Genomic DNA, 25,219 nt, shown 5'->3' on the forward strand with positions numbered 1-25,219 from the left:
AATGTATTGTTTTCTTTAAAATATAATTATTTTTCTTTCTTCTGAAAAGCGTTATGAACAAATATACTTACTTTCTGTAAACAAGCCAAGCAGGAAAGACTCATGATTTGTCTCCTGTATACTATAGGAAGAAGAGAGAACAAATTCTGCACATCAACGTCTTTGTTTTCTTCAAGCTTTTGTAGAATGTTTTTCGATCATGATCACCTTCTTCATCAACTTCTTATTTTGTCTAGAAAGATAGTATTTATTTAACCACATATCTATGTCTGGATTCATCATTTGCATCTTTAATCTTAATTTAATTCGATCTGATCTTTTCTGTGACTCCTGCACATAAAAATTTAGGGTTAATTACATATAAGTGCATATTTGAATGTTCTTTTAGCCATAAGGCCACCAACTATTTTTTTCCCTCATAAGACCACTAGAATAAAAAATGTGTTAAATTTTGGATATAAAAATTAATATATTTATATAAATGCCACTAGAGTAAAAAGTTAACAATCATCCTCTCTCTTCTCCAGTGAGGTCTCCGGCCAACTTCCGGCGACCACAAAAGCTACTGTCACTAACACCAAAAGCTACTGTCGCCAGCAACAAAAGCTATTCTGATGAGATTTCCGGCAATCTCTGGCGAGGTCACAAAAACTACTGTCGCCAGTATCAAAATCTACTGTCACTAGCAACAAAAGCTACTCCGGTGAGATTTCTAGCTATGTCACAAAAGCTACTGTCACTAGTAACAAAAGCTACTGTCACCAACAAAAGCTACACTCTCCAAAACCAAAAGCTACTGTCACCAACACCAAAAGCTACGCTCACCAGCGATAAACGTTACCATCACCAACACCAGAAAGCTACACTCACCAGTAAGAAAATCTACTCTCGCATCACCGAAACTTACTTTCATCAACGCCAAAAGCAATAATCAAGTAGAACAAAAGCTACTTTCGGAGATTGAGAAAGCTATTCTCAGTGACTAAGAAAACTATGACAATATAAAGGATACAACAAAAATAAAATGCTACTGGAATCGAGAAAAGAAAACATATTCAATGTTACAAAACGTATGCTGGGTTCAACAATAATGTAACTATATAAAAAGCTACTTCCATACTTGTAAAAAGTCACTACCATAGTTGTGAAAATCTATTACAATAGTTGTATAAAGCTATTGTCAATATTGTAATGCTACTATCATTTTTCAATGGTGATGCTCTAAACCCATAGGCATCATTTGCCACCTTTAGCACAAAATTTCATTTCAACATTTTTTGGTTGGCCGAATGATCTCTTGGTCAATGGAGGCTTCAATATCCAAATTCACATGATTTTTTAAATCTACTACTACAAATGCAAAGGAGAAGAACTCTGCAAGAACAAAGATACAACAAAATATTAGTATTTGAAATTAAAGTTAAAACAACAATGTACAGCTGTGCTACAAACATGACACTCTTTATCAACTAGATAAAAAATAAGCAATCTAAAATGCTACCGTTGTCACGCCCCCTGATTTTTAACACAACTAAAAATCGATATATAATCCCATAATTACATATGCGTGATCGTTCAACCATCAATACCAAGCACCTGGAAACTTTTTCCTTTAAACTACATACGTATTGATGCCTTGAACCCACTATGTAATTATTGACCCGCCCACAGAGTCATATATTACATAAGCTTACGATTTAAATTATCAACAACAAGATAAAACGTAAATGCTCCTCAGAGTTTACTACATAGCGGAAGTCATAACAATGGCAAAGCCAACCAAATTTGCTTCCTACATGTTCTGCTGCCAACAAGCTACCTCAGCTTCAACCACGATTACCCTGACTTGCAGAAATAACCCCTATACCGTTGGAATGGTGCACTAGGTTATCACACAACAAACCCGGTAAGCTTTTGCAACCCCGTATGAGTAACTCAAAACAACTCACACAAAACCACGGGATAAAACCCGCACGTTTAAGCAAATCACGGGATAAACCCACACGAATCACAAGATAGACTCACACAAATCACATTTAAATCAATAAACAAATCACGGGATAAACCCACACAAATCACGTTTCAATCAAGAAACAAAGCACGGGATAAACCCACACGAACCATGAGATAAACTCACACGTTTCAATCAAGAAATAACTCACACAAATCACGTTTAAATCAATAAACAAATCACGTTTCAATCAAGAAACAAAGTAAGAGATAAACTCACACGATTCACTTTTAAATCAATAAACAAATCACGGGATAAACCCACACAAATCACGTTTCAATCAAGAAACAAAGCACTGGATAAACCTACACGAATCACGAGATAAACTCACACGATTCACGTTTAAATCAATAAACAAATCACGGGATAAACCCACACAAATCATGTTTCAATCAAGAAACAAAGCATGGGATAAACCCACACGAATCACGAGATAAACTCACATGTTTCAATCAAGAAACAACTCACACAAATCACGTTTAAATCAATAAACAAATCACGTTTCAATCAAGAAATAAAGTACGAGATAAACTCACACGATTCACATTTAAATCAATAAACAAATCACGGGATAAACCCACACAAATCACGTTTCAATCAAGAAACAAAGCAAGCGATAAACTCACACGATTCACGTTTAAATCAATAAACAAATCACGGGATAAACCCACACAAATCACGTTTCAATCAAGAAACAAAGCACGACGGACAGACTAGAGCTCTAACTGATCGTATCCACAAACCCAGCCAAAGGCGTGAAGTCCCTATTTTCCCACCCACGATCACATTTCGTGATCCATAATCCTCAACTCGTAAGTCTTTGGATCCACGGTATAAATACCAAAACATTTAAAGGAGTCACAGTAGACCCAAAATGTTACACGAATCTAAAATGAAAGATTCCCCGTAATTGATCCCTATCAATTACTCCTGGTACAAGACCCATATTTAAATAACCCACCGCGAACTAAAATGTTCCACAAATACACAAATCTCAACACTTTTCAAAACAAATCGAAATCAACATTTCCACAATCATTTGTTTTCCAAAAGCCACAACCCAAAACAATAAAAAGCATCATTTCATGCATATTGTTTTCATAAATCTACAAACCCACCAAAACATATATATTTCACGTAAATATATATATACGTAGTCATCCGCTCAGGAATGCCTACTAATACCAACTATAGTTTGTAGTTAAATCAATAACTCTCAAAAGGATAAAGGTAAGCCCGTTCGTGAATGAACTTCGTAAGATTACTCACCTCGAAATTCCCGCTGCGTCTTCAATACAGAAAAAAACAGCCTAACCACCAACTAACCGTCCAAGAATACTTCGTCAAGTACCTAAGGAAAGTACAGCCTTGATTCAGTCAATGAAACACAAGGAATAACGTTCGAAACCCTAAATCGAACCAAAATTCCCCAAAGTGACGTCAAATGAGGCGAAACCACATCTGAGACCACCCAATGTCTCCGGAATACTTATACGATCGACATGTCCCAACCACAAGTCGATCGGACGCTCAAATTCTCACAGATTGAATAAATCCACCGGTATGAAACTGTAAAAATCATGACAATTCCATACGAACTCCAAAATTTGCATATTATATATCGAAACGCTCGTATCGACGAGTAGAAGATATATAATACTAGAAATAGTTCCTAATATGGCCGGAACGCCGCCAGAATGCCGTCACAGACGGTGGCGCACCGCCGCCGGCCAAAACTCATTATTTCCCAAAATTCCCAACATCAAAGCTACTCATCTAAGCATGCTTGTGAATTTTCATACTTGCTCGAAGTCAAAAAACAAGCATAAAGGGTCGAAAACTACCTCACAAGCTTTGAATTACTGTTCAATCTGAGTTGGACCAAGTTTCACTTGAATCGATCCAAACACCCACCAAGGATAGATCAAGGAGGCTGCTCTGAGCTCCCCAAACTCGGTTTGAAGCCTCGCCGACGTCGGATATTGGAGAACCAATCGGGTCAGATTCCTCCAAAAGTCGCCGCCTTGCTGCACCTCCTCCGCCGTGAATCGTCACTAGAGGACACCACAGGGAGGAGCGGACGGCAACTATGAAGTGATCTGGAAAGTTTCGTCGCCGGAGACCACCGGAGCTCGTCGGAAAAGCCGAGTCAGGTTTCCGGGTTCGGGTCGGGTCAGTCGAAAAACCCAGATACCGAAGGTATCAGTTGAGAGAGAAAAGAGAGAGAAGAGTTGGTTTCTGGAAAAGGAAAGTGGAAAAATGAAAATAGTAACTTTCCCGAAAGGGAAACTCCTATATATAGTAACTTTCTAAATTTTTCAACGCTCATAACTTTCTCATACGAACTCTGATTTCTGCGTTCCACATATCCATGAACTCGTATCGACGCGCTCTACAACTTTCGTGAAGGAATTTTTTGTAGAATCTCAACGCATCAAAAGTCAACCCTTGCCCCCCCCCCCCCCCCAAAACGACCATTCCTGAATAATTATTCGCCCGAAACACTTCCGCTCCATCCATGAGCCACAAAACTATCCAATAACCACTAATTAAATTCCGGAAAATCCTCGAAAAATAATTACAAATTTCCGAGGCATCACAACCGTCATAAATACAGAATGCTACTATAACACATGTACAAAGCTACTAAATCAGTAACAAAAAGCTACTGACATAGGTACAAAAAACTACTATAAAACTTGTACAAAGTTACTGGACCATTAATAAAAAGCTACTAATTTTGATATATAAAGCTACTATAACACATATACAAAGCTACTAGACTAGTAATAAAAAAGCTACTGACATAAATATTGATTACACAAACCAGCTAATTATACATGTTGATAGTGTAACACAAATTTCAAATAAGAAATGCTTGAAATATGAAATCACAACAGTAAGAAAATTGAATTTCATTCAGGATCATTCTTTTTCATTTTGATAAGCTATTGACAAAAAACTACTTAAAATCAATCAAAATGAAAACAAAGAAGCTACTGAGATTAGATTGAAAAGATACTAACATAGAGATAGAAAGCTACTATCACTGTGTTGAAAAACCACTGTAACAGTTATAGCAAGCTACTGACTTGAAATCAATTAAAACAAAAACAGAAAACCTACTGACATCAGCTTGAAAAGATACTAACATAGGCATAAAAAACTATTATTACTGTATTGAAGTCACATGTAGTCCATATTTACCAACGGCTGAATACAAAATTCGACTGGTTGATAAAAGAGATTTTAACAAATATGTTTGAGCATCAGCTGCTCTAATGGCAATTACATGATTCACCACAATTGGAGGCAATTGGTATAGAAAACAGAATGGTTAGTCTTGGTTGGTCCCTGCTAAGGGTTGGAAAACTCGGGGTCATGACTTTCCAGCTATGCGACTAATAAGACCACCACGAAATGTATGTAGGAGCCTTCTACCAATTATCATCTAGCAAAAGCTACATTATATGCTGGACCATTTATTGATTTTTTCCCTAGGGGTCTGGAAGACAACGGAACTACCTATGAAATCCAACACAATGTATACCACATCAAACTAAAAAATAAGGTGTAATTAATGAATTTACCTTTCTAGAGCAATAGCAAATAGCATATCTAGCTCAATAGGTCGTACATCTCCATCCTAGTGTTTGTCACTAACCCATACAAATTCTTAATAACACAACTCATTAATAATCTTCCAAATGAAAGATAAAACCCTGAAAATCTAACAAGAATTCATCTTGATGGTTCAAATATCACAAAGCCCTACAATTTAACAAGAAGCAGAAGCAGGAGAATCAAAGTAACAACATATGGATGGATTTGTTCGTAACAAAAAAAGTGATCAGTTTCCAAGAATCAAATCTGAACATGAACCAAACACAAGAATCAATGTCAAGCATCCACTCGCTTTAGTTATTTGCTGCGCTTAATACTAGTCTCCATGCTAACAATTCACACATCCACAAAATCAAACGGAGCTCCGTTTCCAGTTGCATAGGGATTTACATCAGAAATCGATAAGTACAACTAACCTGGATGATGTGTCGATGACGGTGACGGGAATATGATCGGAGGAGGTGATCAGTTTTTTGAAGACGAAGCACAGGCCTATCTGATCTCGGAGCGACTCCAATTTGCGCCAAGTCGGCGACGGCGAAATCCTGCAGATCGAGTATAAAGCACAGCCCAACCATTTCGGCTCTTCTTCGTCATCACTACCAGAGAATCGGTCGCTGGCGACGTGAGAGCGACATCGAGATGCTTCAATTCAACAAGCGCCTCCGCTATGCTTGGAACGCTGAGAACTCTCGCCGTTCAGGTCGTACCTTAGGTTGATAAAGGTCATTGGTTCTGCTTTGATGAAGGTTGTAGCCGTCTTGGCCGCCGTTGTCGGAAGCCAGAAAAACAAAAGCGACGAGTTTTGTCGGAGGACGAAGAGGAAGAGAGAGGGCTTCCTCGGGAGAGTCGCATAGAGAGAGGGAGAGTGGTTATTCTAATACCAGGCGGTTAGTTTTCTTAGGTAGAAGGGTAAAATGGACAGAGAAAAAATAATTTAAAGAGGCAAGTGGCCTTATGTGTACAAAACAATTTAGGTGACTTTATGACTAATATAAGTCTCAAAGTGATACTTGTTTGTAATTTTCTAAAAAATTTATTCCATATATGACGTAAAGGTTACGGGTTCGTAATGATTATTTTAAGACTACTAATTAATCAACACCAACCTCCACCCATGCATTGAGATATATTAAGAACATCACCAAACCACTTATAGAAGTTAAAATTGAGAAGCAAATTTCCAACGTATTGGAACTGGTCTCCAAGTTTGAACCAAAGGAACTGCGTGCGTGCAAAAAAAAAAAAAAAAAAAATTTAAGAAACATGTAATGAACGAATACATTATGTATTCATTCTTTCGCTCTGAATTTTATAGTAGAAAATGAAACATCAATCAATCTCAAGTGTGTGCGAACCTCAAATTGCGCAAGCCCCACCAAAAAGATTGCAGGAACTTCCGAGGAAAAAATGCTGATCTTGTAAAGTTAGACTGAAGAGCATAACGAAATATACCAAACTCGAAATTTTTTTTATCCTTTGGATCGCATGATGCCTTTATATGAGTCACGTTGCAGGTTCTAAGTACTCCGGCTGTTACATCCCTATGATCACAGTGGAAATCTTATACATGACATGGCATAAGCAACGAGGCTTCCCTCCAACAGTGTATCTCTCTGTCAACAGCAAAACCGTACCACAAGGCTCCAAATAACTGATGGAACAACAAGTGAATAAGGGCACGTTTACTTACTTCGAAGGAAAGGGAATGATTACGGGATAAAAACATTCCTGCGTTTACTAACACATAAAGGAATCGGAATGATTCAGGGTAAAAGAATTCCTGCGTTTACTAACACATGAAGGAATCGGAATGGATGTATGTCCCACCTCCTTATCAGGAATCGATTCCTGAATACTCAGGAATTCGATTACGAAGGGGGGAGATGGGTTTAGGAATCATTCCTCCGGAATTAATACCGATTCCTTTCTTCTCCCATTCCACTTGTCTCCGATTCATGATTATTTTCCATTCCAAGTAAGTAAACGTGCCATAATAGTGAAATTTCATAGAAAGTTTATTTTACTACGTACTTAATTAAACTTACACATTTGAGAGGGAATGAATGTAATTTACAGAAAATTATTGACAATTTCTCTTTTTTTTTTTTTTTTTTTTAAATAAAATGAAAAAAGGAATATAAAGATAAGATGAAGAGTGAAACTTTTTTTTTTTTTTTTTTTTTTTTGTGTCTTTTAAAGATAAAGGCTAAGACTAGGACTTATATGAGAAGCAATGATAAATGGAAGAAAATCCAATATAGCTTGAAGCCATCTTCCTATTCCAGATTCTCTGTTAGGACGTTGCTTATTCAATCCAAAGATGCAATAAGCCCGTAGAGTATATTGGATTGGATAGAAGGAAACTCGAAGAACTTTATACAAAACTCAGTGGTGGAACTGTGTTTCAGTCTGATGGGGTCCAGACCTGCCCAACGTACTATCAGATGTATACTTATATGTGCATTGCTGTTAAACAATCTAAGAAAAAACCTTCCATTCATGAAGAGGACCCCCCCTCCTCCTCCCAAATCCACGTGATAATCAATTCATATATGAAACTTTAATAAAACAATCACTAATAATAAGAATATAGTAATATTAATTAAAAATCAGGTTGCTTTTTTTTTTTGAAATGAGAGTTATCTATCAGTTTGTTTCGAATTTATTATTTACTTATGGATTATATTGAATATGATTTTTAATTTATTTTTGGTGTAGTTTTTTTTTTTATAATTTATGTCTCGACCCCCCCAATGTTTAAATCCTGATTCCGCCCCTTATATGGAATTGGACTTTCAAGCTATCATTGTCTGCTTCCTTAAGATGAAAGTAATTTTTCTTTTGATGTGTACCTCCTTTCCTAGACCTGATACAATTTGAGTTCGATTCATTTTTAGCTCGTTTAGTTCGTGTTTGTAAGATAAATGAGCGGTTTTTTTGTTTTTTAAAAAACTATGATATATTTGGCTCGTCAAGCTCGTGAATAGCTCATATTTTTTTATGAATAGCTTGAGCTTGACTCATGAAAATTTAAAATATAAATATAAAATTGTTATTGTAATAAAAGCCTTTTTTTTTTTTCATTGCCTTCCTTTTCAATTAAAAGGCAAATTGAGTATAGCGTGTAACAAAGAAAGACAATATTTGTGCCTCAATTAAAAAAATACGATGGGGTAACCAATCAAATTAAATTCGGATCATTATTTTTATTTAAAATTTTATTCTTAATTAACTTTATTGATTTAGAGCCAAATTAAGCCAATTCGAGCATAAATTGGACTTGAGCTTTGTCCAATAATCGAGTTGAGCTTGAGCTTAAAAAAAACATTCAAGCCGAGCCGAGTTTGAGCTTGAAAAAAGTTAATCAAGCATAAACCCGGCTCAAGCTCGATAAAAAATAACTGAGCTGAGTGCCTGAATTTGATCACCATAGTATTCGCTTAAGCTTATCTCATTTACACCCCTAATGCTTTCTCAAAAAAAAAAAATTTACACCCCTAATGAGAAGGGTCATAGATGGAAGTATGATGAGAAAAGGAGACAGAAATGTATGAGGTTTATATTAAGTAGTTATTTTAGGAGTGTATATAAAATTTCTTTTTATATGATTTATAAGTGTGATATAAAAGAATAAACGAATAAATAATAAATAATGAATAATTTCAGAAGTAATCCCTACTCCCTACTCCCTACATAATTTCTAGTTTCCCACAGCGAAGTGTCAAACAAGAGTTGAACAAGTTGAGGTTGAGGGATCGAACAAAGCAGGGAGCAAGTACTTCTTCCCATTAAAACCATTGGCATTGTAGCTAGCACCAGTTGTAGCTTCTACCAATAGGTCTCCAGCATAACCAGGATGTGCCCCTTTCCCATAGACACCAGGACAAGCCGAAGCAGCCTCTAAGCCTCTTTGGGACCCTGATAAAACCCATTCCCAAAAGGGTTGGTCACCCAGCCAAAGGCTAGCCAGGTTTATGATCATGCCATCCACACCCACATCGTTGTTGGGTGCAACCAAAGCTGGATATTGTGGTCCATAAATTGGCTGATGGAATCGCCAAGCACATTGACCAGGGCACTGGGTCTCGGAGTTTCCGACCCAGATAAGAGACCCAAATGTAAGCGAATTTGGAGCTCTTGCCTCGAAGGAAAGAGCTTCTTGAATACCCATGTGTGCCACATTTGCTAGAGAAAAACCCATCAATAATGACATCTGATGAGGTCAAGACAACATTGATGGCATTACTCTGGCCACCAGTGGCCTCCAACTGTTTGATGTGCGTTCCAAGAGATGGGGACTTGCCCAGAGAGTAGCTTTCATCGAGGATTTGGGTACCCAATGAGAGGGAAAGAGATGAGGTTTTCTTGGCATTGGAGAGGTAATAGTATTTTTCTATGGATTTCAACCATGTAGCAACAGAGGGTTGATGTTTAGATGGAGAAGAAGAAGAAAGTGAGGTGATGAAATCGGACACAATTGCGCGCTGGGAGGGCTTGAATTTGCCATACCAGATTAAATTGATGGATATTTTGCCGGTGAGAAGAGGGCCACATTGTGGATTGGAATAGTATAGGCTGCTGGGTTTGGTCTGAGCTGGTCTCAGCAAGGCTCCTAGCTGCTGAGCTAAAATGGCTGAACAAAAATATGAGCGAGACTAGTTGTAGAAGTAAATATGAGGAAGCAAAAGTAGCCATGGTCATCTGTAACAAAGCTATCAATTTGAGAATTGAAATCTTAGTGATTCTACTAAAAATGTATGAAGCTCAAGGTTTGATATATCAGTTGGATTAGAGTGAACTATGAAGATGCCTATTTATAGTGCTGAAGACTTGAATGAAAGAAAGTGCATGGAAGGAGCCAAAGAAAGGAGGGAATTGAAGAGAGTGAAGTGGGAGAGCTAAAGGCCAGATGACAACGCGTTGCATTTTAAATTTAGGCTGCTTTTATTCTGGCTTTTTCGACCAAAACTAAGGATGACAGAGTTTAGCCAGCCGAGTGCATTAGGAAAAATGAGACCATCCCAATAAGGATGAAAAAGACAAAGTAGTGCACCGTCTTTTCTGTGTTAGCAGGTACTTTTTCTTAATTATTGTTTTTATATGCCATGATTAATATAACCCTGCTAGTATTAGTATTATCTATTTCTAGGTTTTCCAAATGGCTGTTTGCTTATCTGCAACTGCTTTAGCGAGAATTTTACGATATTGCAGAGTATTGAAATTCCGGAGCAAAAAATGAGTAGATTGCAGATTGTTTGTAATATACTGATATACTCTGGCCCTGTGAGCTAATCTCCGGATATAAAGTAATGTGAAGTATTAGTTAGTGTCACTGACTAAGTAACTGTGTTAGTGATGTCATCTGGGGTAGTGGGTAGCCAGGGTAGGTGTGAGAAGTGATGTAGGCATACAGCTGGGTTATAGAGGCAGTGAATGAGTGAGTTCGAATTCAGCGCCTGCCGCCCAAGGTTTAAATTTTGAATGAAGTTATTGCAGTGAGGTGGTGGCCTCTCCGGGGAAGGTTTTTGGTTTTGACTTTGCTCAATGCTTTTGTTTTGGTAACCTTGTGGCCAGGACACGACTCTCCTTTGTATCTTCCTGATCTTTCTCCAATTAGGCTCTTGAAGAAAATGAATAAATTATAGCCAACTAGATCGAAGCCTAGAGGAGAAGAACCTTGGGCGATAAGTTAATTTTCTATCGAGAGTATTATGATGGGTCGGAAAGTTCTGTGCCGGGATAGTGGGGTGGGTAGTGGTCGGTGAGCATTTTGTGGATATCAAGCATGAGTACCTCACCATATGGAGTAGTTGCATTGTCAAGGCCGGTCTGGTGGTGTACTTCAAGGTATATATGGCTCCGGGCCATTGTGTGTTTATTAGCAAATGGGCGGTTCAATGCCAAATATGCGGCATGTGGAGCACAATTGGACATTGGAGACTATAATCTTTATGGTGTTTCCTTCCTCCTTGTACAGGCATGATCATGCTCCAAGGAATTGTGGTTTTTAGGACCTACCACCAGTGGAATAAGTTTGAGGAACAATATGTAAGAGAGGGCAAAAGGGCATGCGTTTTAGGAGAAATGTAAACTTTTCTTTAATAATTAAATAAAAAATGAGGCGATATTAGTTATTTGGAGACAGATAATTTTAGAGAGCAAATTGAGAGCAAGAGTAGAAAACTTAGATCCTATCAAGGAAGATGAAACTTTTTTTGTTTCTTTGATAAAGCTAGCTTTAATCTAAAGACAATTTATTTAAATTCCTTATGCATTCTTTATTCCCATGGAGTACTTTGCGTTCATGCAATCATGCATCACTCAAGTGTTCAAATGCTAAACGACATTGTCACCTAGTGACACTATGGTAAATGAGATTAAGTTACAAAATCCAATGATAACATCATGGCATGCATTTCACTATTTTGATAGACTTCTCTATTAATTTCATATATTAGTGTATGAACTTCGTTTGTATCAGTTCATCAGTTGATCAGAGATGCCTTTATATAGGTGCAAAAATTTATAGTTAGCTAAGGAAATTAAAAGCTACCGGTAATTACAAATTTCAACTTAAACAATTCCATTACTATGAACGAGTAGCAAATACAATATATATAAGCGTAGTTGACTACTGGAAAAGGTAATTAGCAAAGAGTAATGAAATGGTTGGAGGAGACATTCTGTCAGTAATCAACTGAAGTTTTTGCCTTCTATATGGACTGAGCTTGGTTTGCTCTGGATGCAGATTTTATGGAACTTTCGATTGAAGGAGACGCCGAATATGTGATTAATGCTCAGGTTTGCTTTTAATTCATTTGAACTTGATCTTAGTATGGTAATCTATTGATGGAATCAGATTACGATGATAATTTAGTCTTTGCATTACTATCTCAGTGTCTCATCCTTCTATCATACAATAATGCATGTCGAAACTTTGTATTATTATTTTGATTATACAAAAGAATATAAAAAAGAATGAGATTTCAAGTATTAAGCTCCCTAATGACAGTATTTACTACTTAGTCTATACCCTATACTATAAGTACTCCCAAGTAGTCTCAAACAAGAGTAGAACAAGTTGAGGTTGAGGGGTCAAACAAAGCAGGAAGCAAGTACTTCTTCCCACTCAAACCATTTGCATTGTAGCTAGCACCGGTTGTAGCATCAACCAAGAGGTCTCCAGCATAACCAGGATATGCTCCTTTCCCATAGACACCGGGACAAGCCGAAGCAGCCTCTAATGGAGCCTCTTTGGGACCCTGGTAGAACCCATTTCCAAAAGGGTTGGTCACGGTCCCGGCCAAAAGACTAGCTAGATTGATGATCATACCGTCCACACCGACATCGTTGTTGGGTGCCACCAAAGGTGTGGTCTGTGGTCCATAGATAGGTTGGTGGAATGGCCACGCACATTGACCCGGGCATTGGGTCTCGGAGTTTCCGACCCAGATGTAAGCAAACTTGGAGCTCTTGCCTCTGATGAAAGAGCTCTTTGAAGACCCGTGTGTACCACATCTGCTAGAGCAAAACCCATCAATTAGAACATCTGATGAGGTCAAAACAACATTGATGGCATTCCTCTGGCCACCCTTGGCTGCCAACTGTTTGATGTGTGTTCCAATAGACAGGGACTTGCCCAGAGAGTAGCTCTCATCGAGGACCTGGTTACCCAATGAGAGGGAAAGAGATGAGGTTTTCTTGGCATTGGAGAGGTAGTATTTCTCTATGGATTTCCACCATGTAGCAACTGATGGTTGGTTTATAGATGGAGAAGAAGTGGAAAGGGAGGTGATGAAATCGGAAACAATTGCGCGCTGGGAAGGCTTGAATTTGCCATACCAGATCAAATTGATGGAGATTTTGCCGGTGAGAAGAGGGCCATTGTGGTATTGGAAGAGTATAGGCTGTTGGGTTTGATCTGAGTTGGTCTCAGCAAGGCTCCTAGCTGCTGAGCTAAAATGGAACAGAGAGAGAAGTAGAACAAAGGAAAAGACTTGTTTGGAAGCAGAAGAAACCATGTTGTTTTTTAACAACGAAATCAATTTGGGAAGTTCAGTGATGCTAGAAAAGATTGATAGAGCTCAAGTTTTTGTGGGTTGGATTAGAGTGGACTATGGAGAGGCATATATATAGTGCTGAACTGCTGAAGACTCGGGGGAAAGAAAGTGCATGGAAGGAGCCATAGAAAGGTGGGATTTAATTGGAGTAAAGTGAGAAAGCTAAAGGCCAGCAGGACAATGAGTTGCATTTTAAATTGGGGCTGCTTTTGCTCTGGCATTTCAACCCAACTTAAGGGCTAAGACTAGATGACAGGGTTTATCCAGCTAAGTCAATTAGGACGACGAATAAGACCGTCATCAATTAGGATTCCAATAATTGCATACCACTTTTTGCAGTTTTTCATTAGAGTATACTGCATTGTAGACAGTATGTTTTGCTTAAATGTTTATAGTTAGGAATGCAGAGTGCAGTCTCTACTTTTCATAATTTTTTTTGTTTCGGAGCGCGTATGCGTATGGTGTATAAAATTGGAGGAGATATACAAATCATTAGATTGGAGGTAAAAAATAGATACTCACTTTCAAAAGTTGAAGAATAACAATTTATTGCCATGAAGGAAACTTATCTTTCTAATATTCACAAAATGGTGGGATATTAACTGTGTATATAGCCTTCAACTTGGACAAAAGTTGGAATTTAGCTTCCATGCAGCTTGAATCTAGTAAGTTTACACAGGGCCTATTTGGGACATGAAATGGAAAGTACTATACTTGTCCCATACAAGTCCACTTTGGATCTTGCCAAGTAATTAGTGTTCAGAAATTAGACTTGGAGTTGCCTAAATATCAGCTTCTAGTTCCAAGTTTTACTTTGACATTGTTACGCAAATGGGTAAATGACTAGGATTAGAGTATTTGATTTGGCTGTCGGCTAGGGTTTAGTAGAAGAGTATTTGATTTGACTGTTGGCTAGGATTTAGTAGAACTTAAGTATGTGCTTGTGGATTTGGGAGTATTTATTTATATATGATACAGAATACAGAGGAAGGTAGATTTGGGAAGAGGTACAGTTGGGTAATATAGGGAGTGAGTTAAAAGTCAGTGCATGCCTCCCGGACCATGGTTTCAAATTCAATGGAGTTAAGTAATTCAGATGAGCTGGTGTGTAGGCTTCTGCCATAGAGGTCTTGGTTGATAACCTTGTGAGAGAAATGACTCTCCTCTGTCTTCCTGATGTTTATCCAATCATCCAGATCATGTGATTGAATTTTATCACTTTAGTCCAAGCAACATATTTAATTGCTCACCATTCCATCTGGTATCTTGTAGAACTCAACAAAATCCATTACTCTATATTATGCACATTCTACTTTTGATCATGATGAACAAATATTTTGTGAGCTAGCTACCCCAGTTTCATGTGGTGATTGGTGGAACGCTACATTAATAAGAGCAACAAAAATTGCAGATTAAGCATAATGGTGTTTCTGTAGAAGCAAGTGATAATAAGGGGGGAATAGTAGGGATCTTAGCTAGATTCCTTCACATAAACTAATGTAGAGTAAGGTTAGGCTACTCCTTGGGAATGTTATATGGGTTTTGACTTTATATCATTTTATTTTGGCGACCCTTGTGAGGGACATGACTCTCCTTCCTCTGTATCTTTCCTGATGTTTACACATGATCATGTGTATTTAGTTCTGATCATGTGTATTTAGTCCATTCTATCATTTGACTTTAGTTAAATATATTTCATTGTTAATTATTCTAGCTTCTTGCCTTTACAGAAGGCAATATTCTATTACTAGATTACTATATATTGTGCAAATCCCACTTTAGATTCTGATACACAGATTGGACAAGAGTGGAAAAGTTTGATTCTGTCATTAATCAACAGAAGTTTTTGCCTTATTAGCACGAAATTAGCAAAGAGTAATGAGATGGTTGAAGGAGACATTATGTCATAAATCAACTTAAGTTTTTGCCTTATTATATGCACTGAGTTTGGTTTACTGTGGATGCAGATTTTATGGAACTGAGATTGAAGGAGACGCCGATAACATGATTAATGCTCAGTTTTGCTCTTTGTTCATTTGAACTTGATCTTAATGAAGTAATCTATTGATGGAATCAGATTAAGATGATTATTTAGTCTTTGCGTTTCTATATATCTCAGTTTTCATCCCTATATCGTACAATAATGCATGTCAATTTTTATTTTGATTATACAAAAGAATATAACAAAGAATGGGAAGTGAAGTATTAAGCTCCCTAATGACTCTATTTACTACATGGTCTACACGATAAGTACTCCCAAGTAGTCTCATACAAGAGTCGAACAAGTTGAGGTTGAGGGATCAAACAGAGCAGGAAGCAAGTACTTCTTCCCACTCAGACCATTTGCATTGTAGCTAGCACCAGTTGTAGCATCAACCAAGAGGTCTCCAGCATAACCAGGATATGCTCCTTTCCCATAGACACCGGGACAAGCCGAAGCAGCCTCTAATGGAGCCTCTTTGGGACCCTGGTAGAACCCATTTCCAAAAGGGTTGGTCACTGTCCCCGCCAAAAGGCCAGCTAGATTGATGATCATACCGTCCAAACCCACATCATTGTTGGGTGCAACCAAAGGTGGAGATTGTGGTCCGTAAATTGGCTGATGGAATGGCCAAGCACATTGACCCGGGCATTGGGTCTCGGAGTTTCCGACCCAGATGTAAGCGAACTTGGAGCTCTTGCCTCTGATGAAAGAGCTCTTTGAAGACCCGTGTGTACCACATCTGCTAGAGCAAAACCCATCAATTAGAACATCTGATGAGGTCAAAACAACATTGATGGCATTACTCTGGCCACCCTTGGCTGCCAACTGTATGATCTGTGTTCCAACAGATAGGGACTTGCCCAGAGAGTAGCTCTCATCGAGGATTTGGTTACCCAATGAGAGGGAAATAGATGAGGTTTTCTTGGCATTGGAGAGGTGGTAGTATTTCTCTATGGATTTCCACCATGTAGCCACTGATGGTTGGTTTGTAGATGGAGAAGAAGTGGAAAGGGAGGTGATGAAATCGGAAACAATTGCGCGCTGGGAAGGCTTGAATTTGCCATACCAGATCAAATTGATGGAGATTTTGCCAGTGAGAAGAGGGCCATTGTGGTATTGGAAGAGTATAGGCTGTTGGGTTTGATCTGAGTTGGTCTCAGCAAGGCTCCTAGCTGCTGAGCTAAAATGGAACAGAGAGAGAAGCAGAACAAAGGAAAAGACTTGTTTGGAAGCGGAAGAAACCATGTTTTTTAACAACGAAATAAATTTGGGAAGTTCAGTGATGCTGGAAAAGAATGATAGAGCTCAAGTTTTTGTGGGATGGATTAGAGTGGACTATGGAGAGGCATATATATAGTGCTGAAGACTTGAGGGAAGAAAGTGAATGGAAGGATCCAAAGATAGGTGGGATTTGATGGGAGTAATGTGAGAGAGCTAGAGGCCAGCAAGAAAGCGTGTTGCATTTTAAATTTGGGCTGCTTTTGCACTGGCTTCTTAACCCAACCTAGGGGCTAAGACTAGATGACAGGGTGATCCAGCCAAGTCAATTACGACGTATAAGACAATGAGGATTCAATTAATCATTTAATTGCATACCACTTTTTGTAGTTTTGCATAAGAGTATCTTACATTGTAGATAGTATGTTTTACTTAAGTGTTAAAAGTTAATGATTGAACTCTAGTCTCTACTTTTCGCAATTTTTTTTTTCAAGACGCATTTAGTGCATAAAATTAGAGAGGTATGCTACTCATTAGATTGAAGATAAAAAATAGATGCTAACTTTCAACTTTTGTGAAAGTTGAAGGAAAATGATCGATCATCATGAAACAAATTCATCTTTCTGATTCTCACAATCTGGTGGGATATTAACTCTTTGTAAATAATCCATGCATAGCCTTCAACTTGGGTAAGTGCTGGAATTTAACTTCCATTTCTTATTGCAATACCACTTGAATCTAGTGAGTTTACATGCCCCCAGATTCTCAACATCAAACAGGACCTATTTGGGACATGAAATGGAAAGTTAATTACTTGTCCCCATACAAGTCCACTTTGGAGCTTGCCAAGTAAATAGTATTCAAAATTTTACTTGGAGTTGCCTAAAAATCAACTCCTAGTTCTAAATTTTACTTTGACATTGTGACTCAAGTGGGTAAATAATGAGGATTAGAGTGATTGATTTGGCTGTTGGTTAGGGTTCAGTGGAAGAGTATCTGATTTGGCTGTTGGCTAGGGTTTAGTTAAATTTAAGTATGTGTTTGTGGATGTGGGAGTATTTATTTATATATGATACAGAATTCAGAGGAAGGTAGATATGGGAAGATGTATAGCCGGGTAATAGAGGGACTGAGTTAAAAGTCAGTGCATGCCTCTCAGACCAGGGTTTCAAATTCCAATGGAGTGAAGTTATTCAGATGAGCTGGTGTAGGCTTCTGCCATGAGAGGTTTTGGTTGATAACCTTCTGAGAGATATGACTCTCCTTCTCTCTGTCATCCTGATGTTTATCCAATTATCCCAATCATGTGATTAAATTCTATCACTTTAGTCCAATCGATATATTTAATTGCTCACCATTCCATGAGAGCTAGCTACCCCAGTTTCATGTGGATGATTGGTGGAACACTATACATTAATAGGAGCAACAAAAATTGCAGATTAAGCGTAATGGTGTTTCTGTAGAAGCTAGTGATAAACTGATAATAAGGTGGGCATAATAGGGATCTTAGCTAATTTTTATTTTATTTTTTTTGAAGTAAAGTGTCAAATCCAGTAATCCACACAAATAAATAGCACTTTTCTAATACAAAGATCTTACAACAAGAAACAAAAACCACACAGCAGCAGCAAGAGGATATAAATTATATCACACAGGCCAAAGTCTCCATATATGGATAATTAGATGCTTTAGGATAATAAGCTGCGTCAACTCGTAGGTCGTAAGAGAGAATCATCAACTCCGGCCTTGGGGGTTAACAGATTTGAAGGTCTTGCCTCTCAAGATTATAAGAAATGAGTTTACCAGGAGTATGCAGCAACAGAGACGAACTTTCCTCTTCTTCATTTTCGTCTCCATGGATAAAGAGAACAACAAATTGTCCATAAACAAAGAGCGGGAGAGAAGCGCACATGGGATCAAGATCAACATGGTACTTGACGCCAGAGTAGTCTCTTCCCAACTATGACTTAACAAGCGTTAGCTAAATTTCTTTACATATACTAATGAGAGAATTTCACAAATGGTCACTCAACTATGACTCATTCGACATTTTGGTCACTGAAGTTTTAAATATATCACTTTGGTTACTCAACTATTACACTGTTAATCACTTAAGTCACTCAAAGAGTATTTTTTATTAATTTTTTAATGAAAAAAATTAACAAAGTGACTTAAGTGATTGACAATGTAATAGTTGGGTGACCAAAATGATATATTTGAAACTTCAGTGACCAAAGTGTTGAATGAGTCATAGTTGAGTGATCATTTGTGAAATTTTCCCTATACTAATATATAAAGGTTAGGCTACTCCTCGGGAATGTTATTTGGGTTTTGACTTGGGAAAAAATTACAAACAGTACCCAACTTATGGGCCACTCCGAATTTCTATACCCAAGCTTCCGAAACTATCATAATAGTACCCCAAATATCCCACCTGACCCAACATTCGTACCTGCTGTCATGGACGGCGTTAACTATCATGCCACGTGGCATTTTCTTAGGGGTAAAACCGACCCTCTGTCTTTACCTCCAGGGAAAAAAATACAAATAGTACCCAACCTATGACCGACTCTGAATTTATGTACCCAAATTTTCAAAAACTATCACAATGGTACCCAGGTTATCTAGCCCGACCCAACATATGTACCCGCGTCCCACGCTTGCGCAGCCCACCCAGTGCCCTGCTCCTACGCAGCCCACCCGTGCCCAAGATGATGGGAGAGTTGGGAGGAAGAAGAAAATGAAGAGAGTTTGAGAAAGAAGAAGAAATCTGGTGAAAGGACGAGAATACCCATCAAAGTTTAACAATTGACTAACTGCGTAACGGCCAACAGTGTTCTAGGTACTAAAGTTGGGTCAGGGTCCGAACTTTAGGTACCAAAGTGATAGTTTTGGAAACTTGGGTACAGATATTCGGAGTCGACCATAGTTTGGGTACTGTTTGTATTTTTTACCCTTTTGACTTTGATATCATTTTATTTTGGTGATCTCGTGAGGGACAGGACACCCCTTCCTCTGTAGCTTCTTGTTGTATATTCTGATCATGCATTATTCAGTCAATTCTATCAGTTGACTTTAGTTAAATATATTTCATTGTTAATTATTCTAGCTTTGATAACTAGAATAAATCTCATAGAAGGCAACATTCGATTACTAGATTACTATATTTCATGCAAATCCCACTTTAGACTCTGATACACAGATTGGATAAGATTAATGGAGAAGTTTGATTCTAATATCCAGCAAAGTTTCATGTGGGCTGTTGGATGTAGTGAGACTAAACTGATTATTTAATCTTTGCATTCTTGCTCTTTGTTGTTCATCCCAGACTTCTCAAGGACTCTTATGCAGTTTACCTTCCATGTATTGCAGTGGCAGATCCGTATAAATTCATTTATTACACAGGTAGATTTACTCTTAATTGCATAGCGGTATCACAACTCCATTCATTGATGAATTCTACGGTATTTTGCTCCATAATTTTACAAAACTGATAAATTTGAAGCCCGTACATAACTTACTAAAAATCTCACTCAGAATAGTTGACTCCGCTCCTAAGTTACAACAATAATAGGTATATAGTGAGAATAATTAAAAAACGACACCAAGTACATCACCGGGAACAACTTTGTAAAACTATGTTTATTTCATCAACAATAACTCATTATTCATACAGTTTCAATGGCATCGAGAAGGGGTGGACTTCCCTCCGGATTGAGTGTGATTCAAAGTAGCAAATCACTTTGTTACCAATAAAGGATGCTCAGTCCTTTGTCGTCTAACTGTTGATTCGATCAATTGTTGTACCATTCTCTTCTCCATGCAGGTTCGATTTTCACATATTTATTGAGAAGGGAATCAAGTGGTTGACTACTTAGCTAACTTTGGGATGGATCATGGGGGGCATTATTGGTGGGACTCTTGCTCTCCTTGTGCTTCAGCTACTTTTGTTCATAATCCGCAGGGCTCACCGAATTTTCACATTGGCTAATTTTGGTATGCTTGATGCACAAATGGTTTGGTGGTGATCATTCATAGATGTGGGCTTGGGCTATAATGATTTATGCTGCATGGAGTGTGTACATGTATTGCAGACTTCTTAAAACTATATAGAGCAGATGCAGAGACATGAACAGTCATATCACCTCTATCAGACTCAAATTGAGTCTAAACGGAAAGATATATCTAGTTCTACCCAATCCAAGATCATTTCTTGCAACTAAAGTAATCCGTTGATTGGTTGAAGTACCTTAATTTAATGCATAGGGGTTCATTTACATATGGATTCAGATACCTTTCTGAAAACAAGTCACATATGCTTGATTCTTGAAGGATCACTTTGCCAATTTTGTAAATCATAAATTCATAATCAACAGGAATGCAGGATTTAATTTAAGCCATGCTACATGTACAAGCATGGTTCACAGCTTTTCCAATGTGCAATACATTAATAAATCTAACACTTCCAATATATACCGTAATTATGAGGTAGCCAAATGAATATGCACAAAAATGAAAAGAAGCAGAATATTTGGAATTGAGTTTTTTAAAAATATTGAGGACTCTTACATCACTATCATTGGCTATATCCACCAATCCACTCAACACTCTTTCAGTCTTTCCAAGACTACTTAAGAAAGTAAGAATCAGAAGAAATTGCAAAAACTGATAATAAGTAGGTGTTAAGCGTTTGTTACCTTACCTACATTAATTCAGGTGCATATATACCTCAAACATGACTATGCTTCTTCTTTTCCTTTTAATTATTCTTCCCTTAGTAGTTTCAACTTCATCTTCATATAATTGCATGCAATGCCATGAAGTAAGTCTCAGCTGGTAGAGGATAAAAACCATGATTTAATTAGATCATATTTGGAAGCAACATTAAACTCTACTAATACCATTGAGACTACCATGAAACTTAATATTAATACTACTTTCTCATTGCTGAAATTGCATTTATAAGTTACAGAAAAGCAAATGTAGCATCATTCATGGATATCCCATCAGTAAAGCTCTACAACAGGAGACTTCTGTGATTCTTCAGAACATTCATCACACGTGGTGTTTTCGCATTCTCTGTAGCTCACTTCAACAACATTCACACTAGTGTTTCTGTCGCTCCAAGTAGAGACGAATCCTATAAACTAAACTGATAAAAATGAAAATGAATGAACGAAAAAGGATCTTTCAATATGGTGCCACCATCTGATCATTCTCTAGGCTCAGTGTCTTACCAGAGAGAGTTGACCTCTTTTATACACACAGGGTGTCTTGTCGACAAAATTGAGTCTTAATGAGACAGAAAGAACTCACTAGATTGATAGTATTTCAGATTCTTTCACCGTTATTCACTAAGAGGGTAAGAGCATTATCTAATTTTTAGGAAATTTCACACTTAAACAGCAGTTCCCCAACACCGTGCTTTTCCAGTTCGCACCAGTAATATGATACTACTTTAACTACAGTCATCACTATTTCCAACTGCTACATCTGATACAAACAAACCATCTTTTTCTTGTTCCCAATCCATGTCATATACGGACGGATATTTGTTATTTCTTTTACTTTTATATAATTATATGACTTTTAAAACATAAATTTTGAAGAAAAATCAAGGTGAATCTTAGCTTTTCTCAAATATTACCATTTGGATATACAAAACTTCAACACATCTAAGTTATTTAATAAATAAATAGTGTAAATAGTACTAGTAATTATATGATTTTTAATTATAAAAGTTTAAAATTCAAAAATTAATCTTAAACTTGACTTTTTTAATTAAAAAATAAAATATTTTGTTTTAATTTTTTTTTAAAGTTGGCTTTTTTCAATTGAAAATTTTTGGAATAATATGTATTCGTAAATAATTTAGCTAACTTAAAATAAAAAAAAAGGCTAATTTTTCTAAATTTTAGGAATAATTCACAAGTGATTTTTTTTGAAGAATTCGTTAATTCGCGAATTATTCGCAAATCAACTAATATGGAAACAGACATTAGAAAACCTTACATACGATCAAATAACTACTCACATTGTGGCTTTACAAACCTAGAGAGTTTAATTTTAATATTTCAAAATTTGGAAGTCTTGGACGTCAATTGATAACTATTTTTCACCCAAGGGTCTGAAGGCTTTGCCTCTGAGAAACCCTAAAGCCGGCCTTCATTCAACTGCGAAATCCTTTCTCGTTCGGTGACATCCAGACGTCCGGGATGGCCTTCTGCCTCGTGGACGTTTAGCAGGTTAATTTTGGATAGGTGATTGATTATATTGTCCGGGGGAGCAGATTCTAGTGGAAGTCTATTAGGCTCGGTACCTTGTTGTACAGGTTCGGAGGGCCTCGTCGACGGTGTAGGGAGGTGCTGAATCGACAATGGCATGGATTCGTGGGGTGCTGAAACGGGTGGAGTGGTCCAGACAGGGTCGGACGGAGTTGCATTAGAGAAGTTGTGCGGCTTCTGGGTAGTGGCGACGATATCTAGGCTGGGTCAAGACTACTTTGCTGCCTTGGGTTTGGTCCACTTCTCTTTGGGCTTAGTTATTTGGGTTGGGTTGTTTTTGCCCTAGGCCGTTAGTATGTATTTAGTTAGTCTATTTACAATAATTCATTTTCTTTAGGATTCTAAGAACTTTTTTTCTAGTGTATTTAGTTAGTCTATTTAGTAAGGTGAAGTATTGCTATGGATGTAGTTGTGCTCGAAGTAAATGTAAAGATTGGTTTTGATTAGCTTGTGATCAAAAATTGGTTTCGTCAAGCTTGATTTACCATATTGAAATATGAGTAAGGTAAGTAGGTAACTACAATTTTCTTTCCGTTTCATATCGCTCGAAGATTTCTGTGCTTTGGTATTGAGACTAAAGTACATTCCACTCTCAATCTTGAATAAATCACAAGGAGTTTAAAACTTTAACGTCATTGTATTACAAAGTTCATATAGACAAGAGTTCAGAAGGGTTGATCCGAAAATGGAACCTCCAAATCTGTAAAAATGCCCTAAATCCTGTACGCGATCAAATCACATGCTGGCTTGCTGAGCTAAGCAGTTCATAGAACTAAGTAACAAAGCTAGAGATTTCTTTCTGGACCTGAAACAAGAGTAAGAAGCTGCTGTAAGGCTTTGATTCAGCGTCGTGGAGTGTGTACATGTATTGCAGACTTCTTAAAACTGTATGGAGCAGATCCAGAAACATGAACAATTAATCATATCACCTCTATCTAGTTCTACCCAATTCAAGATCATTTCTTGCAACTAAAGTAATCCATTGATTGGTTGAAGTACCTTAATCGAATGAATTTACATATGGATTCAGATACCTTTCTAAAAACAAGTCACATATTTTTGAAGGATCACTTTGACAATTTTGTAAATCATAAATTCATAATCAAAAGAAAGGAATGCTGCAGTGATTTAATTTAAGCCATGCTACATATACAAGCATGGTTCACATCTTTTCCAATGTGCAATACATTAATAAATCTAACACTTCCAATATATACCGTAATTATGAGGTAGCCAAATGAATATGCACAAAAATGAAAAGAAGCAGAATATTTGGAATTGAGTTTTTTAAAAGTATTGAGGACTCTTACATCACTATCATTGGCTATATCCACCAATCCACTCAACACTCTTTCAGTCTTTCCAAGACTATTTGAGAAAGTAGGAATAGAAGAAATTGTAAAAACTGATAATAAGTAGGTGTTAAGCGTTTGTTACCTTACCTACATTAATCCAGGTGCATATATACCTCAAACATGACTATGCTTCTTCTTTTCCTTTTAATTGTTCTTCCCTTAGTAGTTTCAACTTCATCTTCATATAATTACCTGCAATGCCATAAAGTAAATCTCAGCTGGTACAGGGGATAAACCATGAGTTAATTAGATCATATTTGGAAGCAACAATAAACTCTACTAATTAATATCGTTGAGACTACCATGAAACTTAATATTAATACTACTTTCTCACTGCTGAAATTGCATTTAGAAGTTACAGAAAAGCAAATGTAGTATCATTCATGGATATCCTATCAGTAAAGCTCTACAACAGAAGACTTTTGTGATGCTTCAGAACATTCATCACACGTGGTGTTTTCGCATTCTCTGTAGCTCACTTCAACAACCTTCACACTAGTGTTTCTGTCGCTCCAAGTAAAGACGAATCCTATAAACTAAACTGATAAAATGAAAATGAATGAACGAAAAAGGATCTTTCAATATGGTGCCACCATCTGATCATTCTCTAGTCTGAGAGTCTTACCAGAGAGAGTTGACCTCTTTTTATACACACAGGGTGTCTTGTCGACAAAATCGAG

General features: G+C 37.4%; 2 protein-coding genes and 1 pseudogene across 2 annotated transcripts; all 3 read right to left on the reverse strand.

Annotated features, from left to right (window-relative positions):
- Positions 1–9,178: 9,178 nt before the first annotated feature.
- LOC112176595 lies at positions 9,179–10,443 on the reverse strand (annotated as a pseudogene).
- A 2,110-nt stretch (positions 10,444–12,553) lies between these two features.
- Positions 12,554–13,839, reverse strand: LOC112176597 (protein PHOSPHATE-INDUCED 1). The gene has a single exon (XM_024314605.2). The coding sequence runs from the start codon at positions 13,657–13,659 to the stop codon at positions 12,700–12,702; it is 960 nt and encodes a 319-aa protein (XP_024170373.1). The 5' UTR covers positions 13,660–13,839; the 3' UTR covers positions 12,554–12,699.
- A 1,995-nt stretch (positions 13,840–15,834) lies between these two features.
- On the reverse strand, positions 15,835–16,999 carry LOC112176596 (protein PHOSPHATE-INDUCED 1). The gene has a single exon (XM_024314603.2). The coding sequence runs from the start codon at positions 16,925–16,927 to the stop codon at positions 15,965–15,967; it is 963 nt and encodes a 320-aa protein (XP_024170371.1). The 5' UTR covers positions 16,928–16,999; the 3' UTR covers positions 15,835–15,964.
- Positions 17,000–25,219: the final 8,220 nt, after the last annotated feature.

The sequence above is a fragment of the Rosa chinensis genome, chromosome 7 (genome assembly GCF_002994745.2).
Source record: "Rosa chinensis cultivar Old Blush chromosome 7, RchiOBHm-V2, whole genome shotgun sequence".
NCBI lineage: Eukaryota > Viridiplantae > Streptophyta > Magnoliopsida > Rosales > Rosaceae > Rosa > Rosa chinensis.

Excerpts from the sequence above, each read along its gene's own strand:
- LOC112176596 (XM_024314603.2), bottom strand. The coding sequence starts at position 16,927 with ATGGTTTCTTCCGCTTCCAAACAAGTCTTTTCCTTTGTTCTGCTTCTC.
- LOC112176597 (XM_024314605.2), bottom strand. The coding sequence starts at position 13,659 with ATGGTTTCTTCTGCTTCCAAACAAGTCTTTTCCTTTGTTCTACTTCTC.